Source organism: Engystomops pustulosus, chromosome 6, assembly GCF_040894005.1.
Source record: "Engystomops pustulosus chromosome 6, aEngPut4.maternal, whole genome shotgun sequence".
Taxonomy (NCBI): domain Eukaryota; kingdom Metazoa; phylum Chordata; class Amphibia; order Anura; family Leptodactylidae; genus Engystomops; species Engystomops pustulosus.
In genome coordinates this window covers 153,725,805-153,745,858 of record NC_092416.1, presented here as the reverse complement: position 1 = coordinate 153,745,858, position 20,054 = coordinate 153,725,805, and the positions used below count along the sequence as shown (strand labels likewise).

Genomic DNA, 20,054 nt, shown 5'->3' with positions numbered 1-20,054 from the left:
GACTAGCAGGGGAGGATTGCTGGAATGTACAGATTGATAAGGAAAGAATACTCCAATTGTAGATCACCTCCTCTGTAATAAAAAGTAACTTCCTCCCTGATGATTTCCTAAGGAACTAGAATATTTATTGTAACAGGCGGTCACCTGCAGGACCCCCGCCTACCATGTGCCATGTTATTAGCCTCACACACAAGGTGCGACCGATCCCTCTGCACCCTATAACTGTGTCTGTCACCCTCATGACAAAGCGGCAGCTTATAAATTGGTAGATGCCACATAATGATACGACAGGTAAATATTTCGGTGTCGCTAGACGGAGGACTCTATAATCTGCTGCCAGTCTATAATCAGGTAACACATCCTCCTTGTAATGTGAAGATGAATATATACACATAAAGTGTCTCTTACTATATATAACCCATGTAATTATATAGCAACTTTGTATCTGGAGCAAACACATGGGAGGAAACATTCCAGGAGATCTGAGCTGTATTCCCGAGGACGGCTTTTCTACATTGCTCATCCCGATGAATACATAGTGATAAGAGTACAGCCGTCCATGTACATAATAGAATCGTCACATAACGATAATTATGTGTGGGATTCTTTGTGTAAAGGTTTCCATCAGCGACACAAGAGGCGACCAGGAGGTCTGTTTTAGTCATTCTAATGTGGTCAGCAAAAAAGGTTCTGATCAGTCGCTGTGCCGATCTTTGATCTCAGGTGTATTTTAAGAAAATCTATCATTAAAATCCATCATGATAAACCAGAGACATTACTCATAGATCCGGGCACTGTGACTCTGGTAATCTTCTTATATTTGTTATCCATGGCCTCCTTCCTTCTAAAATTGAACTTTTACAATTATGCTAATTAGCCAGAAGGGCTCTGAGGGGTGTTATCCCTGCACGCTGCAGATTCATATGCTGTTACACTGTAGCACCCTCTTCCCTGCTCCCTCAGCACTTCACCTCTCCTTCAGCCAGATGTAATCTCACATAGTGGAAGGTGGATGGAAGTGCACTATGAAAGCACAGAGGGGCACTGACCCCCAGAGCCCTTCTGGCTCATTATCATAATGTTTTAAGTTGCTTTTAGAAGGAAAGAGGCCATGGATAACAAATATAAGAAAATCACCACAGTCACAGGGCCTGGATCTATGAGTAAGTGTCCCTGGTTTATCATGATGGATTTTGATGGTAGATTTTCTTTACAACGTAAAATCCTTCCAAATAATAATGTAGCATTTATATGACTAATCTACAAATCTCAGAGGTAAGAACATCTAATGGGACTCCTGGGCAATCTCTCAAGTTACACCCCTGTCTAACAAGGGATTTTTGTTTCTTAGATGCAACATATGTAGAACTTAGGTTTATTTTATGCATTAACTTGTTATCCTTTTGATAAATTGTTTGTGTAGAAATGCAGGGATAACCACAGTCACAATTCCATATTATGGTATCTTTACATATTAGATGAACGTCTGCTGTATCCAGCAACTTCAGCAGGACCAGCGACCATCTAATGTGCATGGGGAATCCCAAATCTTCCTCAGTGGAAGGTACAATGCTCCCTGAGATTGCATATGTACATACGAGGGATAGCCGCCGGCGGAAAGTTTGGTCTATAATCGGAGCTGTGCATTTAGATGCAGGACTAAGTCATAAGCACATAAGATAAGCAAATGCTTTGAGAAAGATGAAAATTTCCATTAGTTACTGTGTTCAGACATCTGCATGATCTATCATCCATTGCAATCTAACATTGTGTGACCTAAGTTGTGGGAAACTAACATACTAGACCCTGCCTGAGCCTGCGAGTGATTATATCCTGCTATGGTAAATCTGTGCTCTGAAGTTTTAATACAATGTCTTGTCTTGTGGGTTTAAGAGGTCATTGTGTCATATGTCATTGTTATTATCTCTGTGTATGATAACTTGTCTTTACTTGCCAGCACTAAGCTGTGATGAGAAGGTAAGGATGACAGATCCATATCCCACGTACCTCCAGGTTACACAAATTTACAATAAACGGTTTCCCTGAATTTGAGTTTCACTTGCATATATTGCTTAAATTTGTATTATATAAGAAATGTATGCTGGTGAACACTTTTAGGAATGATAAACTATGTGCATTAGACTAAAAGAGCTTCCCAGACTTACAACATTGATTACACTTTAATATCAAATTCAGATGGCGAAATCAACAGCAATGACGGAGCTGAAAATCTTTGCATTCATTTGATTGTAAAAGGACCAAGCGGCTATCTAAGGCCCAGTTCACACCTATGTCTGAGGTTTCCATGATACTCTCCGTTTAAGGAGAATGTAACAAACTAAAAACAGAAGGTGAATAGAAATTCTTCCAATCACCTTCCGTTCCCTACAGACTTTATTGGACCCTCTGTTATATATCCATTATTAATAGCAGAATAATAGACATGGGCTGCTGCACTATTTTTTTCACTATTAATAGCAGAAAGTGTAACAGAACCCTCCGAACACAGGATCAAGGATTATAAACCAAGTACACTGACTAATTTTTAAAAGTAAAAAAAAAAAAAAAGGGGAATAAGAAGTTCAAAGAAGTGGAGTTCCTGCCAGAGGACACACACACCAGCATGCAAGTGTTCTTAGTTTATAATCCTTCATCCTGATGGTGGATTTTCTTTAAATTACAACTACCACCAGGATGAAGCATTGTAAACAAAGCACGCTGACATACTGGCAGGATCTGCTCTTTGAGCTTCCTATGCCCTTGTTTTTACAAAGATAAGGTTGTACAATTATGCAAATGAGCCTGAGAGGCTCCATGCTCCATTAAGACCAATGGAGCCTGGAGCCCTTTGGGGTCATTTGCATAATTTTAAAAGCCTTTTAAAAAACAGGTACGGTAATAAGAATCTAAAAGAAAAGCAGATCATGCCAGAGGGGGCTCACACCAGCATGTAAGTGTGCTTGGTGTACAGTCCTTCATCCTGATAGTAGGTTTCCTTTAAAGCCTAATAACCATGGGGGAATCTAAACCTCCCCCAATTGTATTTCAGCCTGACCTATGACTATTTAGAGTACACGCATGCTCGGCCAAGTTTATAATAATTGACTATCTGCAAATTCAAAAGAATATCCTTAATGATTTTATCCTGCAGCATGTGGATGGGATTTGTATAAACTCATCTACTGCTGTACGACTATTAATCACAGATTATCCAAGGGCTCAGCTATAACACCACGTGTGTGCTAGTCTATAAAAGTTGAAAACAAAAATCTATCAAGAGTGTTTTTTAGCTCCAATTCTGTCCTGGTCCCTCACTGTTTGAGGGCAGGAATTAGATAGTAGCTGAGGCCTGATAAGATTTGGATCATCTAGTGGAGGTGATTTATACTGCTTTTATATTTTGAACCCATTAAATGTTGACCTATTGGCAGGAGGACCCAGTTTAGCTTTTCCTTGCCCCACAGTGACTAGAAATGGAAGTGCGGCATGTAGCCGGCTCACCCCATAAACTAAACAAATGATTTCTGCTTTCAGTTCACCAACGGATTCAGGAGGCTCAGGAACTGAAATCTAAGAAGAACTCAAAATCCCGGAAAAAGAGGAAGCAAAATGTGGATGAGGAGGAAGGTGAATATGTACTGCCTGCTCTGTGTTATGTTGTGTGGGCCAGGAATGGACTTGTACTGTTTTTTGTTTATTTTTGTACTAACTTGTAACTGCATGCATTTGACAGTAGAGACATCAAAACAAAAAAACTCTCAAAATTGTAATTTAAATAGGTGTCCTAAATATTAAATATTCATGATAGAAAGTAAGCTAAAATAAAAATATAAAACCATACATTTAACTTGAAATCCTCTGGCACTGCCACACTGATGGTCTCCGTTAGACTTGGTTCGCTTTGCTGTAGGGATGACGTGTTATATATGTGAAGATACCTGTGTATATATATATATATATGACATGAGACCACAAAGCAAAGTGATTTAAGTTTGTTGAGGGCCGTCTGAGCGGTGGTGCTGAAGTGCCAGAGGATTTAACAGGTGAGTATTGCTTTTTCTTCTAATTTTAGTGTATTCCATAGCATCAAGATTTTTGGGGGGAGATAGATGGAAACATGAAGTCCAGAGATTGTGGGACTGAACAATAACGTGGTCAGATGTGTCGCGTAACAACTACATGTTACTGTCTCACCATTGTACTGAATATTACTTTGTGTTACTTGTGTAATGCTGAGGTCAAAGAGATGCCTGAAAAAAATTGGGGGTCCTCGAGTTCCTCGTGAGCCCTGTGTACAGTGTGGCCGCTGCTCCATTTTTTTGTATGAGCCTGAATGAAATAGAGAGTATGCTATCCGTATTGGTCCCTAAGAAGTCATGGGAGTGATGGTCCCACATTCACACTCTTATGTCATTCAGTTTCGGGATCATTTGTGTTCCCAGTGCTTGGACCCCCCAGCAATCACACAGTTATTTCTTAACCAATGTTCTTGGTTGATTTCACTTATCAATATGAAGTGTCTGTCAAGTTTCGATTCAATCATTTTCATTAAGTAATATTGCGCACACTGGGGCAGATTTATCAAACTGTCCATGGCAACCAATTACATCTCCCCTTTAAAATATTCATGAGCACTTGCAAAATGAAAGCTGAGCTGTAAATGCTTGCCATGGGCAACTGAGCACATTCTTACTCTTAGACAGCTTGATGAATCTGCCCCATTATTCTGATGAGGTAGCGGTTCTTAAAGGAGAAGTTCACATTATTCTTAAAAAGCAAAGGGACACGTAGGAAAGTATGCAGTGAATAGATTTTTTTCTATGTTTGCTGTGGTAGATGTTTACAGACGGGAGACAATGGGATACAAACAGGGTGCTTGGACAGGAAGGTGCCACATTTGGTGCTGCTTTATGGTTATGTCACCCCAGCTTGTAGTTTTATATTTCCTTCTCCATTGTGGTCAGCACCTTCCCCTGCCCTCCGAGGCATCCTCAGGCATGGGAGCTGATCCGGAGGAACCGGCTCTGACCACAGGAACCTGACAAAAGATGGAAAGTGTTATCAGTGCCTTTAGGAGGCACAAAAATACATTGGTGAGAATACATCGTAAAGGGTTTACTGTCTTTCCTACAAACTTCTCCGCTATTCATCGAACATGTGTCATGTTTAATAAGTGATCGGTGACCTCAATAATCTATGACAGTGATGGCAAACCTTTTAAACACCAAGTGCCCAAACTACAACCAAAACCCACGTATTTTTCGCAAAGTGCCAATGCAACAATTTAAGCAGTAACTTATTAAGGCACCTGAGGACACCAATACAGTAGAAAGTAGAAGAAGAAGTGTTGATATATCATTGTAGCTTCCTTCCAGAGTCTTCGGCTGCCTGGGACTGCAAAAGGCCTTGAGTCCTGTCTGGCAAACTCTGCTCAGGTAACGGCTAGGTGCCCATAGAGAGGACTCTGAGTGCCACCTCCGGCACCAGTGCCATAGGTTCGCCACCACTGATCTATGAGCTGTGTTAGATCTCATGTCATGATATTCCGCTTATCCTTGAGATTTGAGATTCCAGAGTTGAGATCTGGAATCTAAACCTGAATAACTGGCCGGTAAATCCAATCAGTCGTGCATTGTTTCCTTATGTAAATGACGGGTGTGTGCCGAAATTCTTCTGGAATTTTTTTGTTTTGTACTTGGCAGAACGGTTTGGCTTGTTCACAGCAGATCTGTCATTTATTAGGTGCACAGTAATGGCTGAGACGTGTGACTATGATGGACGACAGCCCTAATCACACATAGCTGCAGTCTGTGACCAGGCTTTATCCTGTCATTTTACTAGGTTTCACTGCGCAGAGACTTTAGCCAGACGCTCACTTTATAAAGGGACATAAAAAGGGAACAACGAGGCCATTTATCAGTCTGCAAGATGTTCTGCAATTTCCTCTAAAAAAGAAACAATACATGGCACAAGAAAGGCTGAGGGTGAATGTTTGTTCTGTCACCGCTTCTCCTCACTATCTACCTTGTCTTTTATCACCCTCAATAAGTCGTATAAGGAAAACTTCCTGTCCCATGATGCATATGGTCAAATCTGTAGGCAGCAAGAGTTGCTGAGCACATACAAGGGCAAATTTACCCAGAAAACAACCTCAGAGATTGGGGAGAGGGACACACACAGATGTGGTATGGAGCATGTGGCAATAGACTACTTTCATTGCCATTCAGAGTGGACCCATGCTTTATGCAGAATCCCAATGGGGCCCCAGAAAAACATCTAATCAGCTTCTTAGTGTATGTAGGTTTGTTTCTGCACTGCACCTCCTCCTCTATAATACTCTGTCTGCGATTAGGACACTCTGTACAATCTGCTCAGCTCTTCCTGCTCTATAACATGCTGCCTGCAGATAGGAAACTATGTACAATCTACTCAGCTCCTCCTGCTCTATAACATACTGCCTGCAGAGAGGGCAATGTGTACAATCTACTCGGCTCCTCTGGCTCTATAACATGCTGTCTGCAGATAGGAAACTATGTACAATCTACTAAGCTCTTCCTGCTCTATAACATGCTGTCTGCAGATAGGAAACTATGTAAAATATGCTCAGCTCCTCCTGTTCTATAACATGCAGCCTGCAAATAGGACACTGTACAATCTACTCAGCTTCTCCTGCTCTATAACATGCTGGCAGCATACAGGACACTATGTAAAATCTGTCAGCTCCCCCTGCTCTATAACATGCTGCCTGCAGATAGGAAACTATGTACAATCTGCTCAGCTCATCCTGCTCTATAGCATGCTGCCTGTAGAGAGGACACTGTGTACAATATGCTCAGCTCCTCCTGCTCTATAGCATGCTGTCTTCAGGTAGAACACTATGTACAGTCTGCTCCTCCTGCTAGTGATGGGGAGTCAAGCTCTTTTTAGTGGGCCGGGTCTTCAGGCTACGGAATGGATCCCTATTAAATATATAATATGGAGCCTAAGTCTAAAAAGTCAACCCACGCTCCTCCTCCTATTCTATAACATACTTCTTGAAGATTAAGCCTTCTGTGTAGCATGACCAGTTCTGTTTTAAGAACATTGGTTTTAGCTAAGCCGAACATAATTTACACTAGAAAAATGTAAGGATGTAATCCTGTACAGCCATAGTTGACATTGGCCGCCTTTGAAGCAGTATTTATGGTTAGTGCAAACACAACCCCTTAAAGGCAAATATTTCAGTTTCTTTCTTCCAGAGACCACCTCACTGAGCACGGAGGTAGTTGTTACCAGAGCGCTGTCCCAGTTCTCCCAGTAGTGACCTCACAGCACTGGTATGCGGCGGCTCAGGCTCTGCACTTAGGATGCTCATCTCCTTTCCTTGAGGATCTATTTCAGTAGCTGACACACCTATCCATCAGAGTGAATTACCCCCGCTCCGTGACAAAGCCGTTTAGTCGTGCTTCCTTGTACATGTTATTATGGTGGTTGTTGCTGTTATTTTGTGTGTACAGGTGGTCCCCTACTTAAGAACACCTGACCTACAGACAATACCTAGTTACAAACGGACCTCTGGATGTTGGTAATTTATGGTACTTTAGCTTTAGGCTACAATAAAACGCTAAAACATTTATCACAGGTGTCTGCAATGAAGCTTTATTGTTAATCCTCGTTCTTATGACCCAACATTTTTAAAATCCAATCGTCACAGTGACTAAAAGAAATTTGTCTGGGGTTACAATTATAAAATATACAGTTCCAACTTACATACAAATTCAACTTAAGAACAAACCTACAGAACCTATCTTGTACGTAACCCGGGGTCTACCTGTATATACAATCATTCTCATCTGTAATATTGTACATTGGTCTGATCCGTGTATCCCTGATGTTTTATGGATTATGTAGGTCTGGTTTCCTAATCCCTATACAGGCAGCATTACTAGGGGTTGTCATTTTGTATGAGCTCTTTAATAAAATAATTAACAACTTTATTAGTTTTAATTAGTTTACATTATGAGAAACTAACTAAAACTTAAAAATTTTGTTTCTGCCTCATTGTTTTTGCCTCATTTGCAGCTGAATAGAAATGCTGCAGGTCTGTAAAAATTGCAGTCTTGGATGTGGAAGGTTAAAAGGAATCCACATTGTATGAAGATTGGCTCTCGGTTGAATGCTAATTCCCCAACCAACCCATACATATGTATACATTGGTTATGTACATGGAGAGTGGATGGAGCCGCTTCCTTACCATACTGGTTGTGACCTTCCTTCCTTTAAAACAAAATTGGATACGGTTCAATACAACACGAGCGATTCGTGGGATCCCAGACCTAGGCTTGTCCCACAAAACCTAAGTCTAATGTGTGGCTGCCTTATGATCTAAGGCAGTGTTCCCCAACCACCCGGCTGCACCCAAGACCGGGGTGTGGAGCACCTGGTGCCGGGCCGTGGCAATACTCATCTTCTCCCCTTCCCCTGCAGCTGCCTTCTGTTCTTTCACTTCTCTTCCATGTTAATAGATGGCTCTAATGCCAGCGCAGATGATGATGTCATCACATAGCGATATGCGATAATAGAGTCGAGCCAGTAACGCAGAATAGAAGTGAAAGTAGAGAAAGTGTCTGCAGGGGAAGGTAAGTATTGGATTTTTTTTTTTAGTTTGGTTGACAAGGGGCGCATGGAGAGAGGGGTGGCATTCTGTAGGAAAGGTGTGTATCAAACAGAAAAGGGGACAATATAAGTGGGGAGGCACTTCTTCAGGAAATGGGACAATATAAGCTAGGTGCACAGTTTGTTAACGTTGGGGTGCGCAGACACAATCCCCCCACCCAGCGGTCCCTAGAGAAAATGATGTCACAGTCGATCCCTGGGGAAAAAAGGTTGGGGACCACTGATCTAAGGGATTTAAAGATTTTTTTTTTAGCAGTCTTAATATGGATGTTGGTTTTATATTTCTAGGATATCAGTCATCAATGTAAATGCAGTGATAGCCATGTGTCTTACACTTCTTATTGCTGCTTACTTTGCAGGTCTTCCCATCAGCACCTATGCTAAATATTGTTACCGCAAACTGCAAAAAGTTGCAGTCACCGGAGGAAAGAAGGTAAGATATGTAAAAGTTTCTACTTTAAAGGAAATCTACCATCAAAGTCCATCATGATAAACCAGGGACACTTATTCATTGATCCAGGCACTGGACCTGTGGGAATCCTCTTATATTTGTTATCCATGGCCGCCTCCTTCCTTCTAAAAGTCCATAGAGATGACCGGAGCAGAACGGACATGCGCTGTCGACAAGGGTCCGATGGAGGTAACCCCCAACCCCTCCTCCCCACCGTTCTCGTGATCTGTGGATAGCGTCTAATTTCTTTTCTGGGAAAACCCCTTTAATGAGCCTGAAGGGCTTCCACTGTTTGTGATAATATCCGACAGAGGGAGCGGGAAGTGCTGAGGGTGCAGGAGGAGGGTGACACATGCTCCAGCATAGTGTAACAGTCTGTGAAGCTACAGCATGGAGGGGCTCTGGTAACACACCCCAGAGCCATTCTGGTTCGTGAGGAATCATTTTTAAAGCGGATTTTAGAAGAAAGGAGGCAATGGATCACAAAAATAAGAAGATGACCACAGTCACAGTGCCTGGATCTATGAGTAAGTGTCCCTGGTTTATCCATGCTTGATTTTGATGGCAGGGACGCCAGGACAGTATATGGATATACTGGAGGTGGGGACACATGGCTCCTGCTCATTAGTTGTCACACATCATTCATGTCCATGATCATTCATATAGAAATTCACAGATATTTCTGCTCTTAGTGGTCAATAGCAACTATAGCATCTGAGAGATCAGTCAGTGGACCATGACCCTGTATCAAGTCAAACCCTCATCTGGCTATAATTGGGGAGAGGTTAAACCTCTAAGCCACATACTGTACGTGTATGAGAAGTCCTGGATACTGTTTAGATGGGGAAACACTGTTTGGCCTCCTCTCTGCTCACAAATGTCTCAGTAAATATAAATAATGTCCCAGTGCAGTTGTGGGGGACGGCGCTGCCTTTGTCTCCTGGCATCCCCTCCTCTGGGCTCTCCTCCCTGCACGAGTTGCGGTTTTGTGTGTCTGATTTATTTTGCTGGGGGGTTCCATTGTGGATTTTAACATCCCCATGTATGGACATGCCATTAAATCACAGCAGGGGTACATTTCCCAGCTTTTCCTGCCAAATGTAGAAGTGCTGCTGTCACCAGCAAATAAACCAGAGGATGAAAATATACAAACATTGGAAAGCTGGGACTTGTGCAAACCCTGGACTTGCATCGCTGTCCTTACTTAACCGTTCTTGTGAGGATCAATACAGTATCCTGAGAAGGATCCACAACCTATAAGCCTGGTGCTTTATGTACAATACATTGTAACAAATACAATGGATGCAAATATTGTTTCTCAATATAAGAATATAATGTATTCATGTACATTTATACAAGACTTTTGGTTTGACCCATCTAAACAGTTCTTTCCACTTCATGTATAAAAAAAATAACATGCTAAAATGTATGAAATAAAACTTTTTTTTGCCAAAAGCAAAATATTCTGGGCCTTTCTGAACCTTGCAAGTGACCTGGGGAAGCGGCGCTATTAATCTTTCATTGATTCACCAGGACACTTGCCAGGTCTGACACTTAGGCTCTTCTTTAATAATTCCTTTATTTATATAGCGCTACACAGAACTTGCCAAATCGGTCCCTGTCCCCAGTGGGGCTCACAATCTAGTCAACCTACCTGTATGTTTTGGAGTGTGGGAGGACCGGGAGGAAACCCACGCAAACCCAGAGAGAACATACAAACTTTTTGCAGATGTTGACCCTGGCACTTGAACCCAGGTCCCCAGTGCTGCAAGGCTGTAATTCTAACCACTAAGCCACCAGGTTGCCCCTTTGCATGTGATGCTATAGGAATGCAGGATATTGGGGACTAAGCCATAGACTATAGCACCAAAAAATACAGGATATATTGAAGGAGTAGTCCAGGACAGTTTAGTATACGGTCGCATTCTGTGAAAATATTATGTCCTGCTTTTTGTATTTGCTTGTTATGCTATTCACTATTGTCCCTATAATTGCTATGAGATTGCATTGTAACTATATTCTCTCAAGTGACCATTCCTTGTGATTGTGTTAGGGTTTGAGGAAGCCGACGCTGGAGGAAATAGAACAAGCTCGACAAGCCATCCTCACCCCTTCCCTGTTTGGGAGCTCTCTGGAAGAGATCATGGAAAGGCAGAAAGATGTGTATCCTGATCGCCGGCTGCCCTGGGTGCAGACTCAGCTCTCACAGCAAGTGCTAGCACTGGGCGGTGAACGGACAGAAGGGATATTCAGGTGCGTTTTACACTTATTCCACTTAGCTGTAGTTTTGCATCAGAATTTGTAAACCAAAACCAGGTATGAGTCCGGAGCATAAGAGATGCAAAGCTTTCCATTACGTCTTCTCCATATAGGCCTCAAATATACTGATGTAATATAGGAACCAAAAAACTGCTGTATGAACTTGTGTCCTGTGATTAAATTGATCGATATAATTTGGTGCAGAACATACATTTTACTTTAGTTTAAAGCAGTGGTTTAAAGGGCACCTACCACCACAAATCTACCTATAAAGGTAGATCGGGTGGTAGGTGAATCAATGGGATGTGAGGATAGCCCTTTTAAGGGCTAATCCTCACGTCCCCGCACTGTTTTATAAACTTTTATTACCCTAATATGTTAATTTACTTATGCGGCTACTGGGGCGTGGAGTAGCCGCATCTGAGGTTACACGAGGCGGCTACTCCACGCCCCGGTAGCCACATTACCCCTCCTACTCACCATGTTCGGCGCGCAGCTGCTCGTAGCTGCGCGCCCTCGTCCGCCGATCCTGCCGTCTGCGCACGCGCAGAACAGCAGGCCCGCGCCTGCGCGGTCACTGCTCTGAAGCCGGGGCTGCGCAGGCGCGGGCCTGCTGTTCTGCGCATGCGCAGACGGCAGGATCGGCGGACGAGGGCGCGCAGCTACGAGCAGCTGCGCGCCGAACATGGTGAGTAGGAGGGGTAATGTGGCTACCGGGGCGTGGAGTAGCCGCCTCGTGTAACCTCAGAAGCGGCTACTCCACGCCCCAGTAGCCGCATAAGTAAATTAACATATTAGGGTAATAAAAGTTTATAAAACAGTGCGGGGACGTGAGGATTAGCCCTTAAAAGGGCTATCCTCACGTCCCATTGATTCACCTACCACCCGATCTACCTTTATAGGTAGATTTGTGGTGGTAGGTTTCCTTTAAACATTTTTTGTACTATTATATTGATGTGTTTTTTTATAATGTTGGTGTAGAGTCCCTGGTGATATTGACGAGGTGAACGCTCTAAAGCTGCAGGTGGAACAGTGGAGAATCCCGGAAAATCTATCTGACCCCACAGTACCTGGTAAATACATCCATCATTTCCAACACATTTATGTATAAGTTAGATGGGATTTGCAATCCTGAACATTTATGACATTGCACTTTTGGGACCAGAAGTCTATAGAGCTAAATATATAGGTAAAGTTCTGTCCCAGGGGTGGGAACCTAAATCTGTCATTTATGTAACTGTGGATAAGCCATATATGTCCCGATGGGAATATTCCTTGAGGTCATTCAACAACTGTAAGATTCATGTAACATTTGACATAAAGGCCATTGTTAGACTATTTTAGGAAACATCTTAAAGAATGAGCTGGAGCGGAAAAGTGCACAGTGAAATTAATGGACATTCGTTAAAGTAAATCTGTTAGATAAACTAATCCACACTATCTAAGAATATATTTAAAAACTATTATACTGCAGTACAACTATCCCTATATTGTTCCTCCCCATGCCTATAAAGTTCCACAGTGAGTTCATAAAGTTGATTCTTTCTAGCTCAGCCGGGTCTTAGGTAAACATGGGGTGTGCTTTCTCTTCAGCCAAGACTACTTCGCTCTGCTACATCATTCACCTGTCCCTCGGGAATGAGAAAGATGCTGGCTGTGTGTGATTGACTCGTAGAAGTGAAATCAGCTTCTCTTTCCCCCCTCCCTCAGGAATTCTCTTCAGCGAGTCACACACAGCCAGCGTGTCAGTCATTCCTGGGGCAGGGGGAATGAGCTGGAGGTGCAGCTGAGCAGAAGGGAAATGAAGATGATGGACTCGGCTCAAAGGAAAGATGATGATTGGACTCACATGGGGTCATTAGCATAGATATTAAGTTAACTTGAACAGACTATGAACAGACTTTGAAAACTGCCATTATACAGCAGTACAACTATCCCTATATTGTTCCTCCCCATACCTGTAAAGTACCAATTATATGTTTAGTTACTGTGGGTTGGTTTAACTGACAGGTTCCCTTTAAGAAACACATATGACCATAAACTGTAATAGTAAAGAATAAACTATATTGAAAAGTGTATTGGAGGTACGGGTTATAATGTATGTAATATTATTTTCAGTCATATGCAGTTACATTTCTACCATACATTTCATATTCTGTGGAATGTATAGTTAGCGCCATGATGTCATAGAAATTTCAATCTTCCTTGAGGCTTGTGTTGAGGCTAGCTGTTATCAAGTACATTCTTACATGGAAACATAAGATGGTGTTGACAAGTAGCCATTCCTGGTATATGAGTAGGATTCATGGTAAATGGGGAATGTTCACAGTTGTCTCTGGAATCTGTGTTATGAATACATTAGGCTTCAATTCTATCTAGTTACAGGAATGTGGTCCTTAACCTTCACAATTTCCATTTTATGGTATCATGAGTAAGGGGAAACCTATACAGGTAGGGGCGGTGGCCCTCCATAAACACCATCTTCATTGTATACATCACCTTTGCTATTTACATGCTCTCAAGAGACAAATAATACAGTAAAATGATGACATGTGCTATCATAGTATCATAGCATGGCGCCACTTGGTGTTCAATGTGTATAGCAATGTACATCCAGCTAATAATCCAAGTGCTGAAGTGCCCATGTTTACTATTAATAAGCACAATAAGCTAATTTCTATGTTTTTTTGTTTTAGCATCACTCTTGAAGCTTTGGTACAGAGAGCTGGAAGAGCCACTTATCCCACAACAATTCTACAAGCAGTGCATTACTAACTATGAAAACCCTGACGCAGCAGTGTCCGTAGTGCAGCAGCTTCCAGAACTGAACCGACTGGTGCTGTGTTACCTCATCCACTTCCTCCAGGTATGGGACAGACCAACCTTTATTATCTATTTTTTTTAAGTGTTCCTATTTGGAGCCCCTTTTGCAGTACATTCCAGGCTTGTACTGAATTGTAAATTGCTTGGAATCTAAAATTGGTTACTTAGGTTCCCCAAACTTTGCAGAACTCAAAAGTTCAAATAAACACTAGAAACTTTCTAATCATCCTTCCAATTACTGCTGAATTATGTCTTGCTAGCAAGAAGGACAGAATGAGATGAGGTGAGAAGGCAGTGACAGCAACTAGGTTTCAGCTGTCAGCAGTGCTTGAAGATGGAGCCCCTATGCACATTAACCAGAGGGGTCTGGCTAATGTGGTCCTGCTGTGTACAGTTCATAGTAAAAGCTGAGCCCTATAGCTAAAGACAATAAGTGATGCACATTACCTGATGCTCCTCCCAAGGGTTTTGCATGTTGGATTCGATGTTGGGTTGTGGCTGGAGAAGCTTGGGCTGATAAGACTCTGTATATCATTATGGTGTTAGGAAGACAGTGTTATCTAATGTGTAGGGAGAGCACTCCCCCTGTGCCCCTCTACAAATGTCTTAGGATTGTGAATACTGGTATAGGGTACACTCACAGGTGTATACCACCAGTAGAATACTGATTTACAAGGTAAAGAGGGAAGAGTGTGAGTGTTGGGCAGCACGGTGGCTCAATGGTTATCATTACAGCCTTGCAGTGCTGGGGCCTTGGGTTCAAGTCCCATCCAGATCAACATCTGCAAAGAGCTTGTATGTTCTCTCCATGTTTGTGTGGTTTTCCTGTAGGTCCTCCGGCTACCTCCCACACTCCAAAACATACTGATAGGTTGATTAGATTGTGAGCCCCATTGGGGACAGGGACTGATATGACAAGCTCTGTGCAGCGCTGCGTAATCTGTGTGCGCTATATAAATAAAGGAATTATTATTATGTTAATTCTATATCTCACAGGGCTAATCTGCATATGAATAAAATTACATGAAATGTTATTCATATACAAATTAGTCTTGTAGGACATAACATTGTATCCCGTCTCAATAAAATGTAGAAAAAGTTAGGTTTTAACATACACTCACTGATGTCTTTCTTCTCCCTTTTCTCGATTCAGATTTTCTCTCAACCTTCCAACGTGGGTACAACGAAGATGGATGTCAACAATCTCGCCATGGTCATGGCTCCAAATTGTCTTCGTTGTCAGTCGGACGACCCCAGAATTATTTTTGAGAACACCCGGAAGGAGATGTCTTTTCTGCGGATGCTCATTGTCCATCTAGACACCGGATATGTTAGGGGTTTGCTGTGATGGAGGAAAAAAAAAAGTCATCCATATTTTTTATGTTGTTACCTGTAAATATCAGATTTGTCTTCTCGTTTCTGCAGAGAGTAAGGTGCGGTCCCTCCAGAGGGCACATGTGTGTCAGTGTCAGGATAATCTCTGCTTTCTACAGGTCACAAGTGCCAAAGGCATCAGCGATTCTATGGGAAGTGTCGGGCGAGCATGTGAAAGCATGTCTGCTCCTCAGCGCGGGGAAACAATAGCCGCCTCTCTCTCCTTACAGCGACTGTCTCACTGTATAAAGGGTTCCTTCATCAGGAGCCATAAGTGCAAGACATTAACATATCAAGGCCGTTACCATGTGTTAGCTCTCTGGAGGGACCGGATCTTTTAATATATTTTGCATATTTTAATATTATTTTTCCTCTCTTTTTTTAATCTTGGTATTTTAATTTTGCTTCTCAGCTGTAACATTGAACATTGTGACCCGCTATTACAATATGTCAGGAGTCATTAATCCACTAACTTCACCGCAGAGAAGTGACTGATACAAACTTGACCTGTTTTTTTTATTTTTGGTTATTACTGTGTGAATGAATATTTCACTGTTTACTATAAAATACCTGTGTGACAATGAACACGTGTACTAGGACTGATCCAGGGTGACACCACCACTCTTTACATGGCTTTACCCACTACAGTGCTGTAGATCTTATGGCGCCGTATCCTAACCAAAGGATTTCTAAGTGAAGACAATGCATCATTTATAAGGTCCGGCACGTAATACAACATATGGTGAAATATGGCATTGTTCAGGGTCTTTGTTGGAAAGCAGATATAGGTTTCAGGATGTAGTAATTTAATGCTACCTGTTCAGATTACCGTTTTCCTGTGGAGCAGAAAACAACTTTATTTCCGGTTTCCCATTGAATATCAGTCGCTGCATAATTCAGTGTAAAATAATAGTCTGAATCTTTGTAGCCTTTCATATGCGCACGTATGTCATGGACATAAAACTGTGACAGGTACCGGAGCTTAACTCCTGAAAAGGGACAGTTTACATTTACACAAATGTATGTCTGCACGACTACGGCTGGACGGGCATACATCCGGCGCCATGAGGAGGAGGAGGAGTGACCCCTCCCCTCTCCATAGAGATACATTACACGGTGCCGCAACACAGGGAAAGACGGGACATGTCCTATCTTTCCCCGTGTACGGAGCGGTACGGTGCCACAAGTGATCTGCACCGTATCACTCTGTGTGCCCATCGGCGGGCAATGGGGGACGTATGTACGGCTGCAAGCTTGCGGCTTTACATATGTCCCCCTACGGTCGTGTGAATATAGTCATAGACTTTAAATTAGACCTATTGATTTGTTGTTTAACTTCTACCTTTCCCAAATAAACTTCTTTCTAAATATATTTTTATGAAAGATGTTCAGAAACCATATGGGGCTTGCAAGAAATATACAAATGACTTAATTCGGGTCAAAACTTTCTGCTCCAGACGTCGCTGGTTATAATGAGATCTTTTACTCCATCTACAGCACTTACTGAGCTGTAATTGATGTGGCCTTTATTTGATAACCTACATAAATAAATGTTAGGTCTATTCTAAGTTTAATGATGATAAATTTGTGTTAAAAATGAATCGGGTTGGCTCATAAATATACACTTATTACACGTTCTGTTCTGGAGTCATACTACATGAAGTCCCCTGGCTGGCACAATCTTAGGGACATGTTAGGGTTTGCCTAGGGACATGTTAAGGTATCTGCACATGTAAGGGCGTTTAATACAGTGGAATTGTAGTGTACGATATTGATGCCAATTCCAAATCCACTTCTGAAACGTCTTTCCGCTGTTATTTTTTCATCTGCAGCAAATAAGTGACATGTCATACAATGCTGTGGATGTCTTTGCAGTTGAGCTCTGCCTTGGATCGCGCTGTTATCTACATCAGATATACGCCGATCACGGCTGGTCTCTGATGCTTGTGAATTGGCTATAGAAATAGTGGTAAATCCCACAACCATTAAGCCATCATGCGTAGTTACCCTTATGAGATGGGTCCATCAGTGTCCTCCTTTGTAATACTTTCCTGAACAGCAAGCACATATAGATAATTGACCGAATATTTTCACTTGCACCTATGTCATTTCTGGGCATGCAGGAAACTAGTACATGACTATATGTTTTGTAAAGAAGAACGTTGATTAGGTGACCCCTGACCTATGGCCCTTGACTAGGTGGGGATGACTTTGTTACACAGTGTAATAACAGCTGTGAATGTCTAATAGGTGTATATTGTCTACTACACATTGTAAAGATGATACTTATACCCCCTATAGCACCAGCCATAGACATATTATTGCTCACACAAATATCTGTACCTGCGCCTCATGTTTCGATGTTCTCTCTACTGTAACACATTGGTGCTCGACCTATAAACCTGGTAATCTTTGGAGCAGCAGGTCACCATGAGAAACTGATGAAAGACGTGGCCTCCTCCTCTCCATGTTTACACCAAACTGTGACTTTTCTCCTTGTGTTGACGTGGGACTGCGCCGCCATTGCTGTAGTTTGGTGTGAAGCACGTAGTATAAATATATCACTGGAACGCGGTGTAATGACCGCAGCCATCCACATAGTGGATAGACGTTTACTAACAATACCTGTGTAAATACATGGAAACAGAGCGCACTACACTATACAGGGCATCCACACAATGTCACCTCTGATACATGGTGAGTAAAGCTCTGCCCTCCAACCTGATCTGCCCTCAAAGTATGAAAATATCATGTCTGAGCTTGTAAATGTGACAGAATTTTCTCACTGTGATTGTCAGGTTTTCCCATCGCACAGATCCACTGCTTTTGGTTTTGTCGTATTGTTTGCTTACATCTTAGTGATGCAGAATGTTTGGTTCGGTGTCCCAGCTCTTCTGGTCATACCCCTGCCTTGAGACGCATAGGAGTAGGTCAGTGTTGGATCCAGCCATATACATAACAGATAGTTATTTCTCCAGACTCTACCATGAATATGTCTGCTTGCTGGTTTGAATATAAACACTGGCCTCAGTAATGAGACGCTGAGGCCAGTGATTCACTGCAGCACAGTGGACACAGACCAATAGGAAGCCCTGCTAGTTGTGCTTTTATTATTTTACACCATTTCTTCATCTTTTGTTGCTCATCATAGAAAACCCCTTGAAGGGAGCCTTGATATATATTACCAATATTCTGATAAATCATAGGAATTTAGCTACAACTGAATCTCAGGACAGGCACACAAGGGGGTGACATAGCTATGGGATAACTACCTGCATTACTGATATGTAATAAGTCACCTCTGCGTCACTATACGTCACGTTGTAGATGGCTCCCTGCACATGTGTGGGTCACCAGAGAACCTTCTCCATTGATATAGTTCCCAAACTCAATACATTAGCATCAATATATCATGCCACGTATGGAAACTGTATGATGAAGTCATAATCCCGGGGGTACAATACAAATAATGTGAATTTTTTTTTGTTAAAGGTGACACAAGGCAGCTCTGACCAGCCAAATTTGCCATAACCTGCCCCCCAAAAAAACAGGTTAGAGCTGAAATCTACATCATGTCTGACCGGGACATAGGTTTAGATTTGTGAAGCTTTGGCGATGCAATGGAAGTAATAAGAGATCAGAACCTCTTAGTAATTGTTGGGTCAGTCTTTATGTATCGCCCCACTGTGTGCTCTCCCCTTTATGTTGGTGCTGAGTATATCACAGAGCAGGAGGAGCAGCGCAATAAACATGCAATGTCAATCTGGGTCATATGGTCTCATGGATAGTATCACAGCAATGCATTACCTCTACTTTCACCAATAAATCTGATAAAATTCATATATAAAACCAGTGAAATGCTTGTAATGTATAGAGACCATTGGCAGGACCCCAGTGCCCTGGACACTGCTTGGTTCTTGTTGATTTCTCCTGTGTTGAGGTGTATAAATTACTATGTATAGAATGCTATAATGCTTTATTATATTTGGTTTGTTGTAGTTGGACTGCCATGATAAGGAATTCTTCATTGTTTACCTGTATGCATCGGGCGAGTCTTCTTTACATTGCGCATAAGATGTGACTGGCTTTCTGAAGATGTTTGTATCTATTGAATGGAATGTTCTAGAATGTTCTTTACACTGGAACTGCTCTGTGCCTGTAATATGTACATGCAATGTTTAATCTGCTACTTTTTCTGCTTTTGTATTTTGCATAAGCAAATAAAAATATTTTACATTGTAATGGAGTTTTGGTGATTATTTCCTTCCATAACACAATAACAATACACAAGAATGAACCGTCTGCAGTTTGTGCCGTTCCCTCATCTATAAAGAAGTTATTCTTTGCCGCATTGATAAATGCTGATAATTATTTGTGGGAAGGGCTCACATCAGTATTTAATCACTATTTTATTTCAGTACAGGCCCCGACTAAAAGGGATGTTCCCATTTCAGCAAATAAATGTTATTGTTTGTGTGATGAAAAGTTATAC

The 20,054-nt window shown here is 42.0% G+C and overlaps 1 protein-coding gene across 5 annotated transcripts in view; it reads left to right on the top strand.

Annotated features, from left to right (window-relative positions):
• The window catches only part of LOC140064712 (rho GTPase-activating protein 39-like), a 109,930-nt gene extending 90,126 nt beyond the window's left edge, over window positions 1-19,804 (top strand). For 4 of the 5 annotated variants that reach the window (XM_072111872.1, XM_072111870.1, XM_072111869.1 and 1 more), the window contains 6 exons: window positions 3,535-3,627; window positions 9,015-9,088; window positions 11,160-11,359; window positions 12,347-12,438; window positions 14,062-14,231; window positions 15,342-19,804. In XM_072111872.1, the coding sequence (XP_071967973.1) occupies window positions 3,535-3,627; window positions 9,015-9,088; window positions 11,160-11,359; window positions 12,347-12,438; window positions 14,062-14,231; window positions 15,342-15,536 (824 nt within the window). In that variant the 3' untranslated portion in view covers window positions 15,537-19,804. The remainder of the gene's footprint in view (window positions 1-3,534; window positions 3,628-9,014; window positions 9,089-11,159; window positions 11,360-12,346; window positions 12,439-14,061; window positions 14,232-15,341) is intronic. The other variant, XM_072111871.1, reaches the window with a different exon arrangement.
• The last annotated feature ends 250 nt before the right edge of the window (window positions 19,805-20,054 follow it).